The 25,731-nt window shown below is 46.3% G+C and overlaps 1 protein-coding gene across 1 annotated transcript in view; it reads right to left on the bottom strand.

The window, feature by feature from the left end:
* The window catches only part of MYO7A (myosin VIIA), a 305,599-nt gene that overhangs the window by 152,751 nt on the left and 127,117 nt on the right, over nucleotides 1-25,731 (bottom strand). Inside the window, exon 15 of the mRNA XM_089676754.1 lies at nucleotides 2,203-2,340. Coding sequence (XP_089532880.1) covers nucleotides 2,203-2,340 — 138 coding nt within the window. The remainder of the gene's footprint in view (nucleotides 1-2,202; nucleotides 2,341-25,731) is intronic.

Genomic DNA, 25,731 nt, shown 5'->3' with positions numbered 1-25,731 from the left:
TCAGAGGCTTCTCTATTGAGCTCTGCTTTTTGCTTTTAAAAAAAAAGTCCCTGACTGTTTCCAAAAAACGCAGCTGCTCAAAAAAAAGCATAGATGTGAACCCGTTCCATATGAAACCATGTTAAATGGACTGTAATGTGTTTCTGCAAAAAGCAAAAAAAAACACATTGGTTGTGAACGGAGCCTTAGTCCTCATGCACACTGGATGTTTTTACAGCGGCTGTTTTTGGCGTCTGACGTTTTTTTTCTACAGCCAGTAAACCCCCCAGCATGTTATCCTATGTGTCCATACACACATAGACTGGAATCAACGTTTTTTGGGCTGGGACGTTTTTTGGCTGGAAAAAAACCCAGAAATAGTGGGGTCCTAAAGGAGGTTCTTAGCTGTAAAAATGCTCTAACGCTGAAAAACATGGTAAAACACTGCAAACCGGCATTTGTGGACTTTTTTCGACCAAAAAAAATTATTTTTTTGTTAAAAAAAACGCTAAAATGCAAACACAGAAAAACGCTGAAAAGGTGGCAAAATGCCACAAACCGGTGTTTTTGGACTTTTTTTGACCCAAAAAATATTTATTGGGGGGTCAAAAAGCGCTACAAAATGCAAATGCAGCAAAACGTGGCAAAACGCCACTAAACACTAAAAACTCACATTTTTAACGTGACTTTACACAGCTAATATCACCAGTGTTATCAAAACATTCACCCACATGGAAGAAAAATATATTTGAAATATATTTTAAAAATATTCTTCCCGAATATATTGCCATATATTTGAAATGCTATCATTTTGGCCATTTTCAATATATTTCAATAAATATATATATATATATATATATATATATACACATATACATACACTGTATGTTGAAATGTGTTTTTTTTATTACAAAATATATGAAAAGTATTTTTCAAAATACATTTTAAAATATACTGTATGTCTTTTAAAAATACAAATATACATTTTTGGAAAAAAAGCTGAAAAACTCATGTTTTTAACATGACTTTACACAGCTGACGTTACCAGCGTTATCAAAACTCCTACCCACATGGAAGAAAAATATATTTGAAATATATTTTAAAAATATTCTTCCCGAATATATTGCCATATATTTGAACTGCTACAATTTTGGCCATATTCAATATATTTCAATATTATCTATTTATTTATTTCAGGTACTTATATAGCACCATCAATTTACGCAGCGCTTTACATATATATTGTACATTTACATCAGTCCCTAACCCTCAAGGGGTGTACAGTCTAAGGTCGCTAACTTACATTCATACATACACATACTAGGGCCAATTTAGACAGGAGCCAATTCACCTACCAGCATGTCTTTGGAGTGTGGAAAGAAACCGGAAGAACTCGAAGGAAACCCACGCAGGCACAGGGAGAACATGCAAACTGCAGGCAGGTGGTGCTGTGGTTGGGATTCGAACCAACGACCCTAGTACTGCCAGGCAGACGTGTTAACCATAACCATTTAGCCACTGTGCTGCATATATATATATATATATATATATATACATATATACACACACTGTATGTTGAAATGTGTTTTTGTTACAAAATATATGAAAAATATTTTTCAAAATACATCTTTAAATATACTGTATGTCCTAAAAAATACAAATCTAAATTTTTGGAGTGCATTTACAAATATATGTTAAAATGACTTTTTTATATGTTAAAAAAAATCTGAAGGATATATTTAACAAATATATATATATTTGAAAAAATATTTTCATATATTTTGTAATATAAAAAAATGCATTATATATAAACTGTATGTTGAAATGTGTTTTTTATACATTACAAAATATATGAAAAAACATTTATATATATTTCTTGAAATATATTGAATGTGCCCAAAATTTTAGTATTTCAAATATATGTCAATATATATATGGGAATAATATTTTAAAAATATATTTTTCTTCCATATGGGCAGTGTGCATGAGGACTTTTGGATGATAACACAGGAAGAAGGGATCTATGGCGTCCCGAAAACTTGCGACTTAAGTTAGTCAGTTAAGGGGCATCGCTTACACAGCAAACATTCTGAAAAGGTTTCGGACACCCAGAAATCTCTATAGGCATCAGAAGAAAGGCTGATATATATTCAGTGTGCAAGTCCGAAGCTAAGACCCCATAAAGTGACCTCTGAAGAGCACCCCACTGAAGGGCGAACTTACCATGGGCTTCTTGTACTCGTTGGGCTTTATACATCGTACGAAGAAAGGCTGACACACGCTCAGGGTTCTCATCAGCAGCTCCAACGAACGTTTGAACTGGCTGCTCAGGGTGGGCGAGCGCTTCCTGGTCTCGGCCCCCTGAAAGGGAAAAAAACACACATATATATTGGAATTAGAAGCAAACAAATTGGAGTCAGGAAATGAAAGATGATAAGAGTGAGAGAGCCTCTTCCTCCCTCCTGTGTCACTGAGAGGGAAACCCGGACAGAGGGAGGCAGAGGTGCTGGACTACACTGATGACTTAACCCCTTTCCTGCTGCTGTCTCAGCCAGGGGAGTGCAGGGGTTTAGAATTCTTGCCCTTGATGTTTAGTCTTCCTCGGTCCCCCATCATCAACATGCTAATGAAGTTTTTAAATAAACCCTTTTCACTTTATGACATGCCTTGTTTTAAATCCAGTGATCACATTACCGTGTCTCTGTGCTTCTCTAAGCAATGCAGGCAGATTATCGCTGGTGGGAGGGGCCTGGTGCTGTACATAGCTTCCTGAAAACATCCCAGTACCCGGACTCAGCCACTCCTCTCAAGAGCCCTCTGGCTCTTGGAAGGAGTTATGCAGGCCATACATGGGTCGAATTCTGAACCCTTTTTTTGTCCGAAGATTGAAAACGTCATTCGCTCGGTAATCCGATGGCGCCATCAATGATTTTGAAAATCGGCCGAAAAGTCATAACGTTCACCCCATATAACAGGCGAAACTTCTGTTCCTTCCAGGTCACGGCTCATGCGCACATTCTTTCCGGAAAAACCATCGTACGATTTGACCATCATTGAGTTGAAAATCGGTGCTTTCTCACGAATTTTCCAACATGCCCGATCACCGAAAAGGGGAGGAACCACGAAAATCAGCCGGTGCCATTGACTCACTAACAGAGCAAAAATCGGCCGATTATTCTTAGGTCCGATGTTCGGATGACAAATCGGTTGAATTTCAACCCATGTATGGCCAGAATTATGCAAATATCAAAATACCTTGATGGGTGGATGCCTTCTATTTCCATGTTTGAAAGAACCGATGTATGAGAGGAGCGGGCAAGGGATATTCAGGATGGGGAGGAAAGATGATGCTGGGTGATGCATTATTATTATTATTATACAGTATTTATATAGCGCCAAAAGTTCGCTCAGTGCTGTACATTATAATGGGAGACAGAACATGAGACAGTACAATAACAATACAATGCAATACACGAGGGGTTCGAGGGCCCTGCTCCTTGGAGCTTACAATCTAGGAGGGAGGGGAGAGTGGTACGGGAGGAAATAGCTGTGGGGGATGGAGTGGTGGGAAAAGCGGAGGAGATCAGCAATTAGGTGAGGGCGGGGTAGGCTTCCCTGAAGAGAGAGGTTTTCAGTTTGACGAATTGGGGTAGTGAGTTCCAGAGGGTGGGGGAGGCCCTGGAGAAGTCCTGGAGATGGGCATGGGAGGAGGAGACAAGGGAACTAGAGAGTAGGAGGTCTTGTGAGGAGTGGAGAGTGCGTTTTGGGTGGTAGATGGATATCAGGTCGGTGATGTAGTTCGGAGCAGTGTTATGGATAGCTTTGTACGTCAGTGTCAGTATTTTGAATTTTATGCATTGTGCAATCGGAAGCCAGTGGAGGGATTGGCAGAGGGGGGTGGCGGATACAGAACGGTTGGTGAGGTGGATGAGTCTGGCCGCAGAATTCAGGATCGACTGAAGTGGGGATAGCCTGTGTTGAGGTAGGCCGGCGAGGAGGGAGTTGCAGAAGTCAAGTCGTGATATGATAAGGGAGTGAATGAGTTGCTTTGTGGTTTCAGGAGTTAGGAACGGGCGTATTTTGGAGATGTATGCAAACGTACACGCACACATATGTGTATGTAAGCAGCAACTACACCACATGTATGAAGAATTGCTGCAAATGTGAGAGCAGTGATTCTAGGGCCATAATGTATCAACTGTAAACTGATAACCTGTAAAGGCTTTCAAATGCACCTATAGAAAATATTTGGTACTGTCATCTTTTGCCAATTCACGAACACACAATTTTAAGGCTCAAAAAATAGTGTTTTATTGTGTTTGTCTGCACTAAAATGAATTTGTTATTTTGTTTGCTGAACATATATGTGTTTGATAAACTATTGTGTAAAACAACGTGTGATATAATACAATTTCAGCTGCCACCCTTTTATTCTATGGGGCCTCTGCTTTTCTTAAAATATATAATTTAAAGTAATTTTTTAGCAAAACATGAAGATTTTAATGTGTGCAACATATTTAAAAATTTCCCATTAAAAATGTCCTCCCTGCACTGTGAATGTTTACATGTTATGTGCAATTAAACCATGGCAACATCTAATGTTTGTGTAGTATTATGTTCAGCAGACTGTGTTCTTCTATTGTTGTGACTTAGATGACGTTCAGAGCACATTTTATGCCCAATTCATGCAAAACTCCACGTAATCCCAAGGGGTTCACATACTTTTTCTTGCAACTGTACACAGCACTGACAGAGGTTCCTGCAGCTCCTTGGGATGAAGTTGGCTGCAGTGTCACACTTGGCAAGGGCTGCATTTCTGTGTTCATTCTCACTCCCAACACAAACCCATAGCATCACAGAGAACTCATCTTTAGCTCGTTACATTCATTCTTCAGCATGTGCGCAAAATAATGTACAAACCGGCTCTGACAGCAAAAGGTTTAAAGCAGTTGTAAAAGCTAAAGGTTCTTTACCTTCATGCATTCTATGTGTGTAGCAGCCCCCCCCCCCCCCCCAAACAGTTACCTGAGCCCCATCACGATCCACAGCGATGTCCACGAGAGACTCAGTTCCTTGGGGACTCTCACTCCTGATTGGCTATTGAGCCATTGACTCCCGCTGCTGTCAATCACAGCCAGTGAGCCAATCAGGAGAGACAGAGGCAGGGTGAATGGACACACAAAACCATGGCTCAGGAGCGTGCCTATTCAAGTGCCCCCATAGCAAGCTGCTTGTTGCGGGGGCACCCGACAGGAGGGAAGGGCCAGGAGCACCGGTGGGAGATCTGAGAAGAGGAGGATCCGGGCTGCTTTGTACGAAACCACTACAGTAGAACTACATTATTATTCGTTATATATGTTATTTCAATATCCATATACACTGCTCCAAAAAATGAAAGGAACACTCTGAAAACCCATCAGATCTCAATGGGGAAAATCTCCTGCTGGATATCTATACTGATATGGATGGGTAATGTGTTAGGAATGTTAGGACGCCCCATCGTTTGATGGAAATGAAAATGATCGACCTACAGAGGACTGAATTCAAAGACACCCCGAAAATCAAAGTGAAAAAATGATGCAGCAGGCGAGTCCATTTTGCTGAAATTTCATTGCAGCAACTCAGAATGGTCCTCAGTAGTTTGTATGGCCCCCACGTGCTTGTATGCATGTCTGACAACGTCGGGGGAGGCTCCTAATGAGATGACGGATGGTGTCCTGGGGGATTTCCTCCCAGATCTGGACCAGGGCATCACTGAGCTCCTGGACAGACTGAGGTGCAACCTGGCGGTGTCGGATGGACCAAAACATGATATCCCAGATGTGTTTTATTGGATTTAGGTCAGGCGAGCGTGGGGGCCATTCAGTGGTAACAATTCCTTCATCCTCCAGGAACTGCCTCCATACTCTCACCACATGAGGTCAGGCATTGTCGTGCACCAGGAGGAACCCAGGACCCACTGCACCAGTGTAGGGTCTGACAATGGGTCCAAGGATTTCATCCCGATACCTCATGGCAGTCAGGGTGACATTGTCTAGCCTGCAGAGGTCTGTGTGTCCCTCCACAGATATGCCTCCCCAGACCATCACTGACCCACCATGAAACCAGTCATACTGAACCATGTTACAGGCAGCATAACGTTCTCCACGGCTTCTCCAGACCCTTTCACGTCTGTCACATGTGCTTAGGGTGAACCTGCTCTCATCTGTGAAAAGCACAGGGTGCCAGTGGTGGACCTGCCAATTCTGGGGTTCAATGGCAAATGCCAATCCAGCTCTATGGTGCCGAGCAGTGAGCACAGGGCCCGCTAGAGGACATCGGGCCCTCAGGCCGCCCTCATGAAGTCTGCTTCTGATTGTTGATCAGAGACATTCACACCAGTGGCCTGCTGGAGGTCATTTTGTAGGGCTCTGGCAGAGCTCATCCTGTTCCTCCTTGCACAAAGGAGCAAATACCGGTCCTGCTGATGGGTTAAGGACCTTCTACGACCCTGTCCAGCTCTCCTAGAGTAACTGCCTGTCTCCTGGAATCTCCTCCAAGCTCCTGAGACTGTGCTGGGAGACACAGCAAACCTTCTGGCAATGGTACGTATTGATGTGCCATCCTGGAGGAATTGGACTGCCTGTGTAACCTCTGTAGGGTCCAGGTATGGCCTCATGCTACCAGTAGTGACACTGACCCTAGCCAAATGAAAAACAGTCAGGAAAGATGAATAGGGAAAAAATGTCAGTGGACTCCACCTGTAAAACCATTCCTGTTTTGGGGGTCATCTCATTGTTGCCCATCTAGTGCACCTGTTGTTAATCGGTTTCAGCTGCTTTGGTGTTAATTAAATTAACAACCCCCTCTGCTACTTAACTGACCAGATCCTATTCCAGGAGTTTAATTGACTTGATGCTATACTCTGATTAAAAAGTGTTCCTTTACTTTTTTTGAGCAGTGTGTGTGTGTTGTGACAGGATGAACGGCGAGGTGATAGAGGGACGCTATGTGTCACCTCGCATATGCTCATACCTGACCGTTTAGGTGGAGTCCACTCCGGGTTTTCGGGGCCACAGTTAAGCAGGTGGGTCCGGACCAGAGTTTGGGCTCCACTGATGACCACCAACAGGTGGTATAAATAAGGCAGGGCTGGAGCAAGGAGTTGCTCGTGGCCTGGGACTCAGAGAGGTGTTCTGAGAGAGCTGTGTGTGTACTATACCTACAAGAAAAGGTTTGCTTTTGTTTCATTTCGGTGACAGGGAGAAGCCCTTCACCTCTGAGAGAGGAAACGCCTTTTGTTTAGTTAGTGCCTGGATGGCAAGGGTTTATTTTCATGTTTTGTTTATTTTCTGCGAACCTTTTAAATAAAGCTGACAACCAGTCAGATTTTGATGAAAGCCTGCTGTGCGGTCTACCTTTGTCCCAGGGAAGGAGATCCCCCACCTGAGCTAACCCCACATATGGTGGATTTGGCGGGCACTTCCTGAGCAAGTGGGAAGATGGAGGAAATAATAAGAGCCTTGCTGCAGGCCAATGCAGCACAACGGGAGACAAATCGCCAGTTTGCGGAGGCCCAAGAAGCAGACCGAGAGCTCCTTAAGCAGGTGGCCCAACACCTATTAGAATTAAAGAAGGAATCTGCAGATCCGCTGCCATTGGAGCAGAAAATGGCACGGGCCAGCTATGTTTTGCAGAAGATGACACCTGCGGATGATGTGGAGGCCTACCTCTCAACTTTTGAAAGGGTTGCTGTTCGGGAAGGATGGAAAAAGGAGCAATGGGCAGGACTGCTTGCGCCATTTTTGACAGGTGAATCCCAAAAAGCCTATTATGACCTGGAACCAGGGGATGCCCAGGACTATGAAAAACTGAAGGCTGAGGTCCTTGCACACCTGGGTGTCACCATTGCAGTCCGGGCTCAGCGGGTGCATCAGTGGCATTACAGGGCTGACAAACCACCCAGATCTCAGATGTTCGATTTGATACATCTCTCCAAAAAGTGGCTCCAGCCAGAGGTATTGTCAGGCCCTCAGATTGTGGAGCGTGTGGTCATGGACCAATATTTACATGCGCTCCCTGCCACTTTGAGGAAGTGGGTTGGCCGTGGAGACCCTAAATCTGCAAACGAGCTGGTGGACCTGGTGGAGAGATATGTAGCCGCTGAGGACTTTTTTCATTCACCTGGGCCGTACCCCAATGTCACTCGGGGTGGAAAACTATCCGGAAGATCCGGTAAGACTGTTCCATGGGCCAAAGGCTCAGGGAAAAATGATAAGACTATTGTGTCAGATAATGAGACTGTAGGCTTAGGACCTAGAGACTGGCCAAATAGGTCAGGAAGGTCCCCGAAGCCGTTTAGAGGTCTAAGTACTGAACATATACAATGTTATCGTTGCCATGCGTTAGGTCATATTGCTGCAAACTGTCCTTTAAATGATGAACCTATGCAATGTGAAAATGCCTATTTAGGAAAACTCATGTCTCTTTTTGCACAGGTGGTATGTACTGCAGCATGTCAGAAACGCATGGAAAAGCAAATGTGTGTGATTGCCATTGATGAAAAGCCAGTAACTGCTCTGCTAGACTCGGGTAGTGTTGTGACCTTAGTTAAGAGTGATTTGGTAAACCCTGCAAGCTTACACCCTAGCATGATTGGAGTTATTTGTATTCATGGGGATACATGTAATTACCAGACTGCTATAGTGGAGATTGATACTCCCTGGGGCCCTGTGACCCATTCTGTGGGGGTGGTGCCCTCTCTGCTTCATGAAGCCATAGTGGGGAGAGATTTTCCCCATTTCTGGAAGTTATGGGATAAGGAGGGGAGTCAGGAGGACTGCCCTCCCCCTGCTGGGGAAACGCCGAAAACTCCTGAACTCACTCCTGACCCCTTTGACGGCAAGGTGGAAGGGGAAACTGTTGGTGTGTCCGAGGAAGGTGTAGATCTTTTCCCTTTCTCTGTAATGGCTGGGGAGCAGGAGGAGTTGGATCCAACCCCAGACATTGAGGATATAGAACAAGAGATGATCGCTGGCTCTAGTGAGCGTGGACAGAATGTGGTGCCTGACCTAGAGGTCAGAAAAGAGGATTTTTGTACGGAACAACTGAAAGATTCCACACTTAATAGAGCCCGTGAAAACATTAAAATAATTGATGGGGAACCAGTTGAAAATGATGTAGCGGTGTCTTTTCCCTACATGGCTCTTAACAATAACTTGCTGTATCAAGTGGTAAAGCAAGGGGAGGAGGTGGTAGAACAGTTCGTGGTCCCCCAACCCTTTCGCTGGATGGTACTGGATTTAGCCCATGGGCATATAATGGGTGGACACCTGGGTGTAGAGAAAACAAAGGAGAGAATAACCCAGAGATTCTTTTGGCCAGGCTTACATGGAGACGTCAAAGCACATTGTGAGTCATGCCCGGAATGTCAATATTCTGCGCCCTCACCCCATTTTCGCAGTCCGCTAGTACCTCTACCCATAATTGAAGTACCGTTTGAAAGAGTGGGCATGGACCTAGTGGGTCCAGTAGTAAAGTCTGCCCGGGGCCATCAGCACATACTGGTTATACTTGACTATGCCACCCGATATCCTGAAGCCATCCCCTTGCGTAATACCTCCGCTAAAAATATCGCCAAAGAGCTTGTCCGGGTGTTTAGTCGTGTAGGTATTCCAAAGGAGATATTAACGGATCAGGGCACGCCATTTATGTCTAGAGTTATGAAAGAGTTATGCAAATTGTTCAAAATCTCCCATCTCCGTACCTCGGTCTACCACCCCGAAACCGATGGGCTTGTGGAGAGGTTTAACAAGACCCTTAAGAATATGTTAAAAAAGGTGGTGGACAAAGATGGGAGAAATTGGGATTTTTTGCTACCATATCTCATGTTTGCTATACGGGAAGTACCTCAGGCATCTACAGGATATTCACCTTTTGAACTACTGTATGGTAGACAACCCAGGGGATTGCTAGATGTTGCAAAAGAAACCTGGGAGACAGAGTCCACGCCCTATAGAAGTGTCATCGAGCATATCTCACAGATGCAGGATAGAATCGCAGCTGCCATGCCACTTGTTCGGGAACACATGGAGCAAGCCCAGGAGGTCCAGAGAAGGGTTTATAACCGGGGTGCCAGGATCCGTACCTTCAACCCTGGGGATAGAGTGCTGGTGCTAGTCCCCACCGTGGAAAGTAAATTCCTCGCAAAGTGGCAAGGTCCCTTTGAAATTAGGGAGAAAGTGGGGGAAGTAAATTATAAAGTTTACCAGCCAGGAAAAAGGAAACCCGAACAAATCTATCATGTGAATCTCTTAAAACCTTGGAAAGACAGGGAAAGTTTGTTGGCAGTACCAAGCCCCCAAAAGGACGTGGTTCCCGTGGCCCCTCAGGTACCTGTACCGGAAACCTTGTCAGTAGCCCAACAAGATGATGTTAAGGAGTTTGTGAGGAAAAATGGAGATTTCTTCTCCCACCTACCTGGACTGACGACTGTCATACAGCATGACATAGTTACCCAGCCCGGGGTCCGCGTAAATGTCAAGCCCTATAGAATACCCGAGGCCAGGCGGGAAGCGGTGGCAAAGGAAATAAAGGACATGTTAGAGTTGGGAGTGATTGAGGAATCTCACAGTGAGTGGTCGAGTCCCATAGTGTTGGTCCCAAAACCAGATGGAACCATTCGTTTCTGTAATGATTTCAGGAAACTGAACAGTGTGTCTAAGTTTGATGCGTACCCGATGCCTCGGGTGGATGAGCTCATTGACAGGTTGGGAACGGCTCGGTACATAACCACCTTAGATCTGACCAAAGGCTATTGGCAGATTCCTTTAACGGAAGCTGCAAAAGAAAAGACAGCATTCTCCACCCCCGAGGGGTCCTTTCAGTATAAGCGGATGCCGTTTGGTTTGCATGGGGCTCCTGCATCATTCCAAAGGATGATGGACAAGACGTTGAGACCACATCGCCAATATGCAGCTGCCTATTTGGACGATGTCGTCATCCACAGTCCCGACTGGGAATCTCATTTGTCCCTCTTGCAAGCGGTCGTAGATTCGCTGCGGGAAGCAGGTCTTACCGCCAACCCCAGAAAGTGTGCCATTGGCTTAGAGGAGGCCAAATATCTTGGCTACATCATTGGTCGAGGTCTCATTAGGCCTCAGATCAATAAAATTGAGGCAATTCAAAAGTGGCCCCAACCTGTAAATAAAAAACAAGTCCGGGCATTTCTTGGAATCACGGGGTACTACAGGCGGTTTATCCCCAATTTTGCCACCATTGCAGCCCCACTGACAGATCTGACAAAAGGTAGGGGGTCAGTCATGATTAAGTGGAATCCTGAGGCGGAGACCGCATTTCAAAGGCTGTGCTCAACCTGTGCTTGTGACTCCAGATTTCACAACAGAGTTTGTGGTACAGACTGATGCCTCTGACGTGGGACTAGGTGCGGTACTGTCCCAAATCAAAGATGGGGAGGAGCACCCTGTGGTCTTCCTAAGTAGAAAGCTCAACAAACATGAGAGAAACTATGCCATTGTGGAGAAGGAATGTTTGGCCATCAAATGGGCCTTGGAGGCCCTGAAATATTACCTGTTAGGAAGACCGTTCAAGTTGGTTACTGATCATGCCCCGCTCAAATGGATGTGTGATAATAAGGAGAAAAACAGTCGAGTGACAAGGTGGTTTCTCGCGCTACAAGTGTTCAAATTCACAGTGGAACACAGAGCGGGGAAACTGCAAAGTAATGTAGATGCCCTCTCCCGGGTCCATTGTCTGGTTGGGACAGTTGCTCAGCCGCAGGGGCTTGAGCAGAGGGGGGGGATATGTGACAGGATGAACGGCGAGGTGATAGAGGGACGCTATGTGTCACCTCGCATATGCTCATACCTGACCGTTTAGGTGGAGTCCACTCCGGGTTTTCGGGGCCACAGTTAAGCAGGTGGGTCCGGACCAGAGTTTGGGCTCCACTGATGACCACCAACAGGTGGTATAAATAAGGCAGGGCTGGAGCAAGGAGTTGCTCGTGGCCTGGGACTCAGAGAGGTGTTCTGAGCGAGTTGCTGTGTGCTTAAATAAGAAAAGCTCTACCAGTTGAAGCGAGTTCCCACAGTGTACATATATATATACACACACACACACAGTGAAGGAAATGCGTATTTGATCCCCTGATGATTTTGAATGTTTGCCCACTCACAAAGAAATGATCAGTCTAAAAATCGAATGGTAGGTGTATTGTAACACTGAGAGACAGAATAGCAACAAAAAATTCAAAACAAATGCATGTCTAACAAATGATGACTGATTTGCATGTTCATGAGGGAAATAAGTATTTGATCCCCTATCATTCAGCAGGATTTCTGGCTACCAGGTGTCTTTCATACAGGTAACAAGCTGAGATTAGAAGCAGTCTCTTAAAGGGAGTGCTGGTAATCTCATTTTGTTACCTGTATAAAAGACACCTGTTCACAGGAGCAATCAAAAAATCTAATTCCAAACTCTCCACCATGGCAAAGACCAAAGAGCTGTCCAAGGATGTCAGGGACAAGATTGTAGACCTACACAAGGCTGGACTGGGCTACCAAACTATCACCAAGAAGCTTGGTGAGAAGGTGACAACAGTTGGTGCAATCATTAGCAAATGGAAGAAACACAAAACAATGGTCAGTCTCCCTAGGTCTGGTGCACCATGCAAGATCTCACCTTGTGGAGTGTCAATGATCATGAGAACAGTGAGGAATCATCCCAGAACTACACATGAGGATCTTGTCAATGATCTCCAGGCAGCTGGGACCACAGTCACCAAGAAAACAATTGGTAACACACTATGCCGACAAGGATTGAAATCCTGCAGTGCCCACAAAGGTCCCTCTACTCAAGAAAGCACATCTGAAGTTTGCCACTGAACATCTGAATGATGCAGAGAAGGACTGGTTGAAAGTGTTGTGGTCAGATGAGACCAAAATTTTGCTCTTTGGCATCAACTCAACTCACCATGTTTGGAGGAGGAGGAATGCTGCCTATGACCTCAAGAACACCATCCCAACTGTGAAACATGGTGGTGGAAACATTCTGCTTTCGGGGGTGTTTTCCTGCTAAGGGGACAAGACAACTGCACCGCATCAAAGGGAGAATGGACGGGGCAATGTACCGTCAAATCTTGGGTGAGAAACATCTTCCCTCAGCCAGGGCATTGAAAATGAGTCGTGGATGGGTCTTTCAGCATGACAATGACCCAAAACACACGGCCAAGGCAACAAAGGAGTGGCTCAAGAAGAAGCACATTAAGGTCCTGGAGTGGCCTAGCCAGTCTCCAGACCTTAATCCGATTGATAATCTGTGGAGGGAGCTGAAAGTTCGAGTTGCCAAATGTCAGCCACCAAACCTTAATGACTTGGAGAGGATCTACCAAGAGGAGTGGGCCAAAATCCCTCCTGAGATGTTTGCAAACCTGCTGGCCAGCTGCAGGAAACATGTGACCTCTGTGATTGCTAACAAGGGATTTGCCACCAAGTACTAAGTTATGTTTTGTGAAGGGGATCAAATACTTATTTCCCTCATGAACATGCAAATCAGTGCATCATTTGTTAGACATGCATTTCTGCTGAATTTGTTGTTGCTATTCTGTCTCTCAGAGTTACAATACACCGAACATTCGATTTTTAGACTGATCATTTCTTTGTGAGTGGGCAAACATTCAAAATCAGCGGGGGATCAAATACTTATTTCCTTCACTATATATATATATATATATATATATATATATATATATATCTGGTAATCCTGTCAGTATTGGCACCTTCTTTTAAGCAAGCACTGCAGCGTTGTCACCATAAGATGCCACCAGCACCAATATTAAAGATAAAATCAGTGTCACGGACGGACTGTATCTGTGGCTGGCAGTGGCGGGGTGACAGTTGCAGTGAGTGGAGGATGATGGATCCACACTCTGACAGATCCCAGGCTGGAATTCCCCAGGCAAAGGGGGAGATATAACGAGGTGACAGCAGGCAGCTGAACGGAGCGATCCCACACTGACAGATCCGACACAACACACCACCAACAACACTGACACAGAGCAGCAGGCACTAGAACAGCAAGCATTGTTATCGTGATGATATCATCACTCACTGACACATTGCACATGTGACGGATGTCCGGCCGGCCGGCCAGGTCACCCTCACACAGACACGGGACATCAGACATTACCTTCCTCCGCAGACGCAGCTCCTCCTCCGCTGATGAATGAGAAGAGAAGGGCTGGACCTCTACAGTGATCAGCTGCTGCCTGCTGGCTTGCAGTAAGGGACTAAGTCTGAGAGGAACACCGGAAGGAGTTGCAGCTCAGCCGTTACAATGGCCCCAGACGCCTCACACCTGGCATCTTCCTCTGTCCTTTCTTCCTCCCCTCTGCTGCACCTCCCCAAAGCTGAAAGATCATTCATGAAGTGGCGGCATCTCACACAGAGAGAGTGCCGGCCTGTGCTGCGCCCCAAGCGCCCCTAGGTGGCAGTGTGCCTAGTTTGCCTAGTGGAAACATCGGCCCTGATGCCGCTAATCATGTAAAGGCAGCGTCACCACTGATAACCCTCCTCCTCACTTCTAATGGATGCTGACCCCGTAATCCAATGGGTGTCCTGGACCTACCTGAAATCCAGTAAGTGGCCTGGAACACCCACTTGGATCCCACCTGCTGGCTCTGGTGGAGTGAATAACTTGGGAGGCCTCTGGAAAGAAGTCAAAGGAGCAAAGAAGAGAATTCCTTTACTCACGGACACAGTACATTGCATTTATTTAGGGGGGGGGGCTGACAGAGGGTCTCTTTCTGTATGTGGATGATAGTATTTAAAAAAACCCACCTAAGTTCCTTTTATCCTAATCAATATACAGCTGTCACATGACCCAGCTCTTTCTCAGACTGTCTGCAGGTAAACATATGTAGGAGGAGCTTATCTGCTGCTTTTCACATACTCAAAATAAAGAAAAAAAAAAAAAAAAACAGCCTTTGGTATACAGAGCAAAAATAAATCATTAATATCAATAAACGCTTTTAAATCATCATACAAATATATACGTATTTGAAATCAAACCTTTATTATTTTTTTACCAGTAACATGTTGTAGGCGGATGTCTGCCAGTCACAGATTATGTCACGCCCCTCCAGCCTGTGTCTTAGAACAACAGGGAGGAGAAGCCTCCGTCAATCAAGATGTACTATCCATAACAATACATGCACAGCACACCAGGGGTATCCCTTTAAACATACTGCAAGAACAGAAAAATATCACAAGCAGTGGAGTTATATAAAATGCCTCTCCCTATGTGATGGAGATCAGGAGGGCGGATGTACTCTGTAGTCCATCAAAGGAGAGCTGGGCAGGGCTGACACCACTGTCACAGGGCAGCAGAGGCAGTATTGCTCCGCCCATAGTTAAAGGGTATCTCAAGGCAAGACCAATTTTTAGTTCTGAGTAAGAACAGGTTACACCAGGCTTTCACAACATTTTTTAACAGCGTGGAACACCTTGAAATAATTTTCAGGTCCAGGGGAACCCCTTCTAAACCCAATTAACTACTTGCCCTCCGGAAAGTTTTACCACCTTCATGACCAGGCCGTTTCTTGCTATGTGGTGCTGCACGACTTTAGCTAGTAATTGCGCGATCATGCAGCACTGTACCCAAATGGAATTGCTATCAATTTTTTTTTTCACACAATTATTTTGGTGGTAAATCCAACAGTAACCAGAACCGGCACTCAAATCTCTCTTGCTGCACTCAAAATGGAATCCTGCACTTGCTGAGGTGCCGCCCTTGGTTATATATTTTATAGCAGAAAGTAAAAAATATTGTTTGTTTTTTTCACAAATTTTTGGTCTTTTTTCATTTGTATAATAAAAAAGAACTCAGTGGTGATTGAATACCACCAAAAGAAAATTACAAAACAGGGAGCACTCTCCTCGTGCATTACTGTGATAATATGAAATGTATTATAAAAATACAAAAAGATACTCACAAGCCAAAAAGGTCATAAAAACAGAGACGAGAAGTCAAAGGATGCCAGTCCTGGACAGCATGGGTCCTCGAGTAAAGTGCTAACGTGTTTAGGGAGTCGAACTCCCTTCCTCTATTGCTCTGAGGAAGGGTGTTCGACTCCTTGTTGGGTTTTTTTTTCCTGCTTTGCCAGGAATTAACAAAAAAAAGTAAGAACGCCTGTACAGAGCTCTGTGTTGTTTACCAACACAGAGCTCTCTTCCGTGAATCACGGAGCCAATCTGCAGAGTTGTACCGGTTTCTCTTCAGTTCTGAAATTGCTTACTCTGATTTCACTGCACACTGTGAGCCCTTCCGAATGTGCATTAGAAGCTGCAGCAAGTCAGTGGAAGTCTGGTCTAACCCTTCCTTACTCTATCTAGAAACTAGAAAAAAATTTTGCTTTGAGATACCCTTTTACTATGGGCGGAGCAATACTGCCTCTGCTGTGGTGTCAGCCCTGCCCAGCTCTCCTTTGATGGACTACAGAGTACATCCCCCCTCCTGATCCCCATCACACAGGGAGAGGTATTTAATAAAATTCCACTGCTTGTGATGATTTTCTGTTCTTGCAGTATGTTTAAAGGGATACCCCTGGGGTGCTGTACATGTATTGTTATTGAAATTACATCTTGATTGACGGAGGCTTCTCCTCCCTGTTGTTCTAAGACACAGGCAGTATGTTTAAAGAGATACCCATGGGGTGGTGTGCATGTATTGTAGATTTTTATTGCATTTTTATTTCTTTTTTTTTTTCATTTTGCCCAGACATATACATTTACCTAAGAGGTACAAAAGATGCGAAGATACTTGGTCAATATTCATTTTTTGCTACAAAAAGACTGAAGTGGTTCTAAATTCCATTCTTTTTTACCTTACTCAATTCCTAGCATTAATGTAAAAAAAAAACTCCCCACTATCTACCCTACCCTTCCCCCACCCTAAACACTTACCTGACTCCTGTTACTGTTCAGGCACTGTAGTGGCTGCAGCACCTCTCCTCTCAGTTCCTGGTCCCACAGGGCAGTGGGAGCCTTAGGATCCAGCTGTTGTAAACCAAACTCCTGTGAGGAGGGATCTGGGGGTGTGGCTTGCTGGTGCTGTGTGTGTCTATGGATGCACACAGCCCAGCTTGGGTGCAAGTCTGCATCGGTACCCGCATAGCATGTGACTTGCTAAGGAGGCACCCAAGGGAAGGAGGAGCAGACAGCACTGGCGGGAGGGCTGCCAAAGAAGAGGGCTCACTCTGTGCAATATTCTTGCACAGAGCAGGTAGTATAACACTTTATTATTTTAATTTAAAAAAAACTTTTAAAGTGTCACTAAACCCACATCATAGAAAACGATCAATAAATGCTGTATTACACGCTATTCATACTCACTCCATCACTATGGGATTCCTTTTCTGGATTCTGCTAAAAATCCTGGCTGATCCTGCTGCTCTCTGTCTCCCCCTCCTGTCTATGTCCCCAATGCAGTTGGGGATTTTGCAGAACAGTGTTGGCAGCCAGTGCACATGCTCAGTTTGCAGTCAGTTTGTGCTACTAAAAGACTGAAGTGGTTCTAAATTTCATTTTTTTTTACCTTTACTGAATTCCTAGCATTAATGTAAAAAAAACTCCCCACTGCCTATTCTACCCATCCCTCTCATTTCCTGACTGGAGGACATCCAGCATTAGCTAGCACTTTCCTCCACCAGCCTGACTGTCCCTTTCATTCATTGGATTTCAATTCTTTAAATCATGGAGGCTCAGCATCACATTTAACTAGGGTGATCTGTTGTTTTCAGAAAGCTATGTGCAGCCCCTTTCATTAGCCATGATCTGCCTGCATTGCCCAGAAAAGCACAGGGACCCAGTTATGACATCACTGGGTATAAAATAAGGTTAATTTAACCATTTCCTGTCCGGCCCATGTACATAAACGGTTGGACGGGAGCATTGCAGGAGCGGGTTGCAGTTCATAAACGACGCCTGCATTTTCAGGCTGTGTGCGCTCCCTGGGAGTGCACGGCACAGTGATCTGGTGCCTGCTGTGCCCTGAGGACAGGCTGGACGGGAGCAGTGCAGGGGCATAAATGGCCTCCTCGCTCCCTGCTTGTGCGCTCCCTGGGAGAACGCAGCACCGTGATCCGGTGCCCGCTGTGTCCTTCGGACACAGTGGAACACCGATGGCTGTACGGGACCTCTGCGTGAGGTCCCAATCATGTGATCACTGATTGGCCAGTCAGTGATCACATGAATAGTAGTAAGCAATGATGTCACTTGTGACATCATTGCTTACTACGTGTGAAATCTGTGAATGATCACAGAGGTCACATGGTACAAGGCTATTCACAACAGCCTTGTAACATGTGACAAGCTGTGACCAATCACAGCTCTCCCAGTATTTGTCAATGCCTGCAGGAATGCAGCCAGAGAGAAGGAGAAATTATTGCCTTTATGGGTGTAAAAGCAATCAGTGTAAAAAAAAAAAAAAAAATCTTCATCACCCCCCCCCCCCCCAAGTAGTAGTGTCACTATGGTGACAGTGTACTGCTAGGGTGACAGTATGTAAAAAAAAATAAAAACTAAAATAATAAAAAAAATAAAATAAAAATGTAAAACATTTTTTAAAAAATTATACTTTTTGGTTATAAACGAATTTGGGTCATTTTTTTTTTTTTTACTAAAAAGATAACTGAATACATTTTGGCCAAGATTTATAAAGAAAGATTATTTATTTGCAAAACTGTATAAGAAAAACACTTTTTTTTCAAAATTTGTTTAACTTTTTCATTTACATAGCAAAAAAAAAAAAAACCCAGTGGTGAATAAATACCACCAAAATAAAGTTTTATCTGTCTCAAAAAAAATGCTAAAAAATTCATATGGGTACAATGTTGCATGACCGCACAATTGTCATTCAAAGTGTGATAGCGCTGAAAATTGGCCTGGACTGGAAGGGGGTGAAAGTGTCCAGAATTGAAGTGGTTAATACATGTCATTAGCATGTTGATGAGGAGGAGGGAGGGATGAACCAGGGAAAGCAAAATAGAAGGTGACTAAACCTCAGCTTGAATGATGAATACTAAGTTACCAATGAGATCTGAGTTATAGGATGTCTCTTGTGTCATACATGGACACTGCGGGCCCCTAGCAGTCATGATGGAACCCCCCTGTAGGTGACCAGCAGTTACAGAGTTACAATCATGTCCTCAGAGGCACTGACAGCACTGTTATCGGAGAAATATGAAAGTGATGATACACAATAACAATTCTAAGAGCGGAAAAAGGAAATAACAGAGACAATGGGCCGTGTTCTGACAACTTTCACTGCTGCCAGAAATGACAATGTCATGCAGAAATGATCCCAAAAATCCAAAGAGCACCCGATTCTCACACTCATGCAATAACATCTGCGCTGAACTACAATCTGACAAATGATATCATTTCCAAGTCGCCTGCAGATGAGATTTCTTTGCTGAGTTTCTGTGTGTGTGTGTGTGGGGGGGGGGGGGTGGTGGTGGTGATGTGAAGGGGGGCAGGGGACACTGCTTTTGGGGGGTGGGGACAGGATACTACTTTTGGTGTGTTTGTGTGGGGGGGGGGCAGGGGTGGACTGACAACTCATGGGGCCCCTGGGCAACAGGGGATCATGGGGCCCCTGTGTCCTCGCCCGCACTCAAACCACACCCAAAAAAGCCTATGAAAAAGGTACCAGGGTCATCTCATGGGGCCCCCTACTGACCCCGGGCCCTCGGGCAGCGCCCGAGTTCCCAAATGGTCAGTCCGCCCCTGGTGGGGGGGGGGATGTGAAGGGCACAGAGTACACTGCTTTGAGGGGAGGTACCGGACACTACTGTGGGGGGAGGGCAGAGGACACTTCTGGGTATGTGTGGGGGGGAGCAGAGGACACTGTTTTGAGGGGGGTACCAGACACTACTGTGGGGGGGGGCAAAGAACACTTGTGTGTGTGTGCGTGGGGGGGGGGGGGATGTGAAGGGGGCAGAGAACATTTCTTTGAGGGGGGTACCAGACACTACTGTGGGGGGGGGGGGGCAGAGGACACTTGTGTGTGTTTATGGGGGGGGGGGATGTGAAGGGGGCAGAGAACACTGCTTTGAGGGGGGTACCGGACACTACTGTGGGGGGGGGGGGGGCAGAGGACACTTGTGTGTGTGTTCATGGGGGGGGGATGTGAAGGGGGCAGAGAACACTGCTTTGAGGGGGGTACCGGACACTACTGTGGGGGGGGGGGGTAGAGGACACTTGTGTGTGTGTTCATAGGGGGGGATGTGAAGGGGGCAGAGAACACTGCTTTGAGGGGGGTACCGGACACTACTGTGGGGAGGGGGGGGGGGCAGAGGACACGTGTGTGTGTTCATGGGGGGGGGATGTGAAGGGGGCAGAGAACACTGCTTTGAGGGGGGTACCGGACACTACTGTGGGGGGGGGGGGGTAGAGGACACTTGTGTGTGTGTTCATAGGGGGGGATGTGAAGGGGGCAGAGGACATTGCTTTGAATGGAGTACCGGACACTACTGTGGGGAGGGGGGGGGGGGGCAGAGGACACTTGTGTGTGTGCGTGCGTGGGGAGGGATGTGAAGGGGGCAGAGAACACTGCTTTGACGGGGGTACCGGACACTACTGTGGGGAGGGGGGGGCAGAGGACACTTGTGTGAGTTTGTGGGGGGGGGGGGGATGTGAAGGGGGCAGAGGACACTGCTTTGAGGGGAGTACCGGACACTACTGTGGGGAGGGGGGGGCAGAGGACACTTCTGTGTGTGGGGGGGATGTGAAGGGGGCAGAGGACACTGCTTTGAGGGGAGTACCAGACACTACTGTGGGGAGGGGGGGGGGCAGAGGACACTTCTGTGTGTGGGGGGGATGTGAAGGGGGCAGAGGACACTGCTTTGAGGGGGGTTACCAAACACTACTGTGGGGGGGCAGAGGTCACTGCTTTGGGGGGTACAGGACACTACTGTGTTAGTGGAGGGTGATGTAAAGGGGGCAGAGGACACTGATTTGGGGAGGGGGTGTACAGGACACTACTGTGTGGGTGGGACTAGAGCGGTAGAGAACACTACAGTAGGAGGGGTGCTGTGAAGGGGAACAGAGGACACTGCTTTGGTGGGGGTATAGGATACTACTGTGTGAGGGGGGGGGGGCAGAAGTCACTGCTTTGGGGGGGGGGGCACAGAACACTACTGTGTGAGGGGGGTTGATGTAAAGGGGGGCAGAGGACACTACTGTGAGGTGAGCGGGAGTGGGGACAAGAAAAGCATTTTTACTCACCTGATCCTCCGCTCCCCCGCAGATGGTGCTCCAACAGTGGACCGTCTATTGGTGTCCTCCCTTCAAATGAAGGGTTTTTGGTCTTTGATGACTTCTGGTGAGCTTACCCTGCCAAAGTAAAGGTGAGAGGAGGCCACAGGGACCTGCCTAGCAGCGCAGAGGAGCTGCAGGAGTGGAGGGTCGGGTAGGTGAAAGTGCTTTCACAGTCCTCCTAGGCATAAAAGTGATCTCTTGCAGAGGGTGTTGTAGGTTTCCACCTTTAAAGACCGCAATGTGCAATGGGTAATTTATCCATGAGTATTGTTAGTCAATGATATATATCAGGAAAGTTTGAATTACGAATTAAAATCTATTGAAAATATTTTTTCGAAATAGGAAGTGAGTTCCCCCAGGATGCATTGCACCTGGGAGGGTTATAGCACCGGCTCCGTGCCTTTAAAGTGCACTTTATAAAGAGTTTTGACAGATAAAAGACTTTATTTTTAGTTTTTTCTGACCTCTGGAATGGAATAATTAGCTTTCAATGCATTCCTATAGGAAACCGCGTTTCGGTTTATGAATTTTTCGCAATACGAAACGTCCCGGGGAACTCATTAAATTCGTAAACCGAGGTACGCCTGTATTTTTTTTCTTTACACAGTTTTTTTTTCTCTCTGCAAGGAGCGAGAGAGATAGAAAGTATCTCCTCCATTCAGAGAAAAAGAAAACACGGGGGTGGGCTTCAGTGACTGATCACTGTGATAGCCAATCAGGGGCTATGACAGCGATCAGGTGACCGGGAATCAGGAGTGCCAGGTCCAGGGGCGGACTGACAACTCATGGGGCCCCCGGGCAATAGGGGATCATGGGGCCCCTGTGTCCTTGCCCAAACTAAAAAAAGCCTATGAAAAAGGAACCAGGGGCATCTCATGGGGCCCCCTACTGACCCCGGGCCCTCCAACTTATGCTGGGCAGATCACAATGCAAAATGCATCAAAAACGCGTAAAAAATGCACTACATGCATTGCTGCAGCATCTCCATTGAAGTCTATTGAACCAAAAATGCAACATTTTGCGATTTAAAAAGTCCCTGACCCTTTCCATAAAAACACACCGGGTGAAAACGTGGAGATGTGAACGTGTCCCTTAGGAAATCATGTTAAACGGACTGCTGTGCGTTTCTGCAAAACATAATGGAAAACACATAGGTGTGAACTGGAGCTTAGCTTCAATTTGTTAGTGTATCTAAATCTGCTAGTACATCTAACTGATACATTCTACATCAACCTAGGTTCACACCTATGCGTTTTCCATTGCGTTTTGCAGAAACACACAGCAGTCCGTTTAACATGATTTCCTAAGGGACAGGTTCACATCTCCACGTTTTCACCCGGTGCGTTTTTTTGGAAAGGGTCCAGTCTCTTCCTCCAATGAAAAAAAAAAGCAAAAAAAAAAAAAAAATGCATCCAAACACGTGTTAAAATGCCCAAGTACATGCTAAAAAAAAGTGCACTAAAAAAAGCCTGATTATGTGGCAGCACTAGTGTGATCCCGGGCTAATCCTGCTGTGGCCTCAACACACTTACTTCCTTTTATCCCCATTGATAGGATTTATCAGTAGGGCTCACTAGCGCCATCACATGGACGTTTTAGGTTTTGCAGCACTATTCTCATTGCTTTATCTTTTCTCACATATCATATCATATCATATCATATCTCATATCACGAAGCCCTTCACTTAGAACTGAATATCCTTCTGATTCCACCAAGCTGTCCCCAACTCCCCACAGGCTTCATGATGGTTCAAGACTAACAGATATGTTGGACCATATTCACACCAAGACTTAAAGCAGAAAGAAACTCAAAAGCAGGGGCGGACTGACAACTCATGGGGCCCCCGGGCAATAGGGGATCATGGGGCCCCTGTGTCCTTGAACACACTCAAAGCACACCCAAAAAAGCCTATAAAAGGTACTAGGGGTATTTCTTGGGGCCCCCTACTGACCTCGGGCCCTCGGGTGGTGCCCGAGTGCTCAAATGGACAGTGCGCCCTTGCCCAAAAGCAAACATTTATAATATTGCGGGTTTATCAAACCTTAGACGTGATGGCTGCATTCGTTTTCTTTTTTTTTTTAGGCTTTCTTACTTCTATTTTCATCAGGAGATCCAGCCAGTAGGTCTGTTGTTTTTATCAAAAGAACAAGTTCTCCAGTGTATCAGTTAGAGCAGGGGTGGGCAATTGTGGCCCTCCAGCTGTTGTAGAACTACAAGTCCCATGAGGCATTTGAAAACTGACAGTTACAAGCATGACTCCCAAAGGCAGAGGCATGATGGGACTTGTAGTTCACCAACAGCTGAAGGGCCACAGTTGCCCACCCCTGAGTTAGAGGGATGAGACAAGCCATTGAACACTGACAGGAGTGCTTACAATGATCAGCGTATATTTATTCATGTAAAACCTTTGTACAAAAAAAAAAGGAAAAAAAAAACATTTCCTGTAATTGCTTAGAAAGTTTGAGCTGGATTTTGGCATCAATTTTTTAGTGTATTTAAATTTGCTAGTACATCTAACAATCCCCCCCCCCAGACTGACAATGTTGCTGTGCCTCCTGTGCTCCTTTGTCCAGAGTGGGAGCGCTCTAATACAGATGTGTTACTGGCCAGACAAGGTCGGACTGACCATTTGGGAACTCGGGCACTGCCCAAGGGCTCGGGGTCAGTAGGGGGCCCCATGAGATGCCCCTGGTACCTTTCATAGGATTTTTTGGGTGTGGTTAGAGTGTGGGTGAGGACACAGGGGCCCCATGATCCCTATTGCCCGGGGGCCCCATGTGTTGTCATTCCGCTCCTGTGGCCAGATCACCAGGTGAAAACAGAGGAAAAGAAAACAAATGCAGCCATCGCCTCCAATAAATGGTAAGATGAAATATATTACATTTTTGGGTTTGAAGACTTAAAAGCAGAAAGAAACTCAAAAGCAAACATTTATAATATTGCGGGGTTATCAAACCTTAGACGTGATGGCTGCATTCGTTTTCTTTTTTTTTAGGCTTTCTTACTTCTATTTTCATCAGGAGATCCAGCCAGTAGGTCTGTTGTTTTTCAAAAAAACAAGTTCTCCAGGGGAGTGTATCAGTTAGAGGGACGAGACAAGCCATTGAACACTGACAGGGGTGCTTACAATGATCAGCTTTTATTTATTCATGTAAAACCTTTGTAAAAAAAAAAAAAAGGAAAAAACAAACAAACCTGTAACTGCTTATACAGTGTGAGCTGGATTTTGGTGTCAATTTGTTGGTGTATTTAAATCTGCTAGTACATCTAACAAACCTCCCCGACTGACAGTGCTGTTGTGCCTCCTGTGCTCCTTCTTCCAGAGTGGGGGCGCTCTGATATGTTGCTGGCCAGATCACCAGATGAAAACAGAGGAAAAGAAAACAAATGCAGCCATCGCCTCCAATGATTGGTAAGCTGAAGTATATGACATTTTTGGGTTTGATCGTGCTTTAAGTGTATTACTTTTTGAACAACATATTTATTAAATGATCTTCTGAACAATCCAAATGTCCTTTGGATTTTTTTTTTTAGTTTCTTTGAAACATTTGAAATATATTTTTTGATAGAGAGAGAGAGAGAGAAAGGGGGGGGGAGGGGGGGGAGGAGAGAGGGGGGGGGGAGAGGGGGGAGGGGGGAGGAGAGAGGGGGGAGAGAAGGGGGAGAGAGGGGGGGGAGAGAGGGGAGAGAGAGAGGGGGGGGGAGAGAGGGGAGAGAGAGAGGGGAGAGAGAGAGGGGGGAGAGAGAGGGGGGAGAGAGAGGGGAGAGAGAAGAGGGGGGGAGAGAAGAGGGGGGGGGAGAGCAGAGAGGGGAGAGAGAAGAGGGGGGAGAGAAGAGTGGGGGAGAGAAGAGTGGGGGAGAGAAGAGGGGGGGGAGAGAGCAGAGAGAGAAGAGAGAGGGGGAGAGAGGGGGGAGGAGAGAGAGAGGGGGGGGAGGAGAGAGAGGGGAGAGAGGGGGGGTAGAGGAGGGGGAGGGGGGAGAGAGGGGGGGACAGGGGGGGAGAGAGGGGGGAGAGAGATAGAGAAGAGAGGGGGGAGAGAGGGGGAGAGGGGGGAGAGGAGGGGGGAGGGGGGAGAGATAGAGAGAGAGCAGAGGGGGGAAGAGAGGGGGGAGAGGAGAGAGAGAGGAAGAGGGAGGGGGAGAGGGGGAGGAGAGAGAGGGGGGAGAGAGGGGAGAGAGGAGAGAGAGAGGGGGGGAGAGGAGAGAGAGAGTGGGGAGGGAGGGAGAGAGAGGAGGGAGAGAGAGGGGGGAGATAGAGGGGAGAGAGAGAGAGAAAGGAGAGAGGGGGGGTAGATAGAGGGGAGAGGGAGCGAGGAGGGGGGGGAGAGGGAGCGAGGAGGGGAGAGAGAGCGAGAGAGGAGGGAGGGGGAGAGAGAGCGAGAGAGGAGGGAGGGGGAGAGAGAGAGCCTGCGAGGATCGGTATGTGGAGGGTAGGCTA

Source organism: Staurois parvus, unplaced genomic scaffold (assembly GCF_062004578.1).
Source record: "Staurois parvus isolate SC_StPar_1 unplaced genomic scaffold, SC_StPar_1.0 ptg000173l, whole genome shotgun sequence".
NCBI classification, from domain to species: domain Eukaryota; kingdom Metazoa; phylum Chordata; class Amphibia; order Anura; family Ranidae; genus Staurois; species Staurois parvus.
Note: the sequence above shows the minus strand (reverse complement) of the source record. Positions and strands in the feature narration are given on the sequence as shown.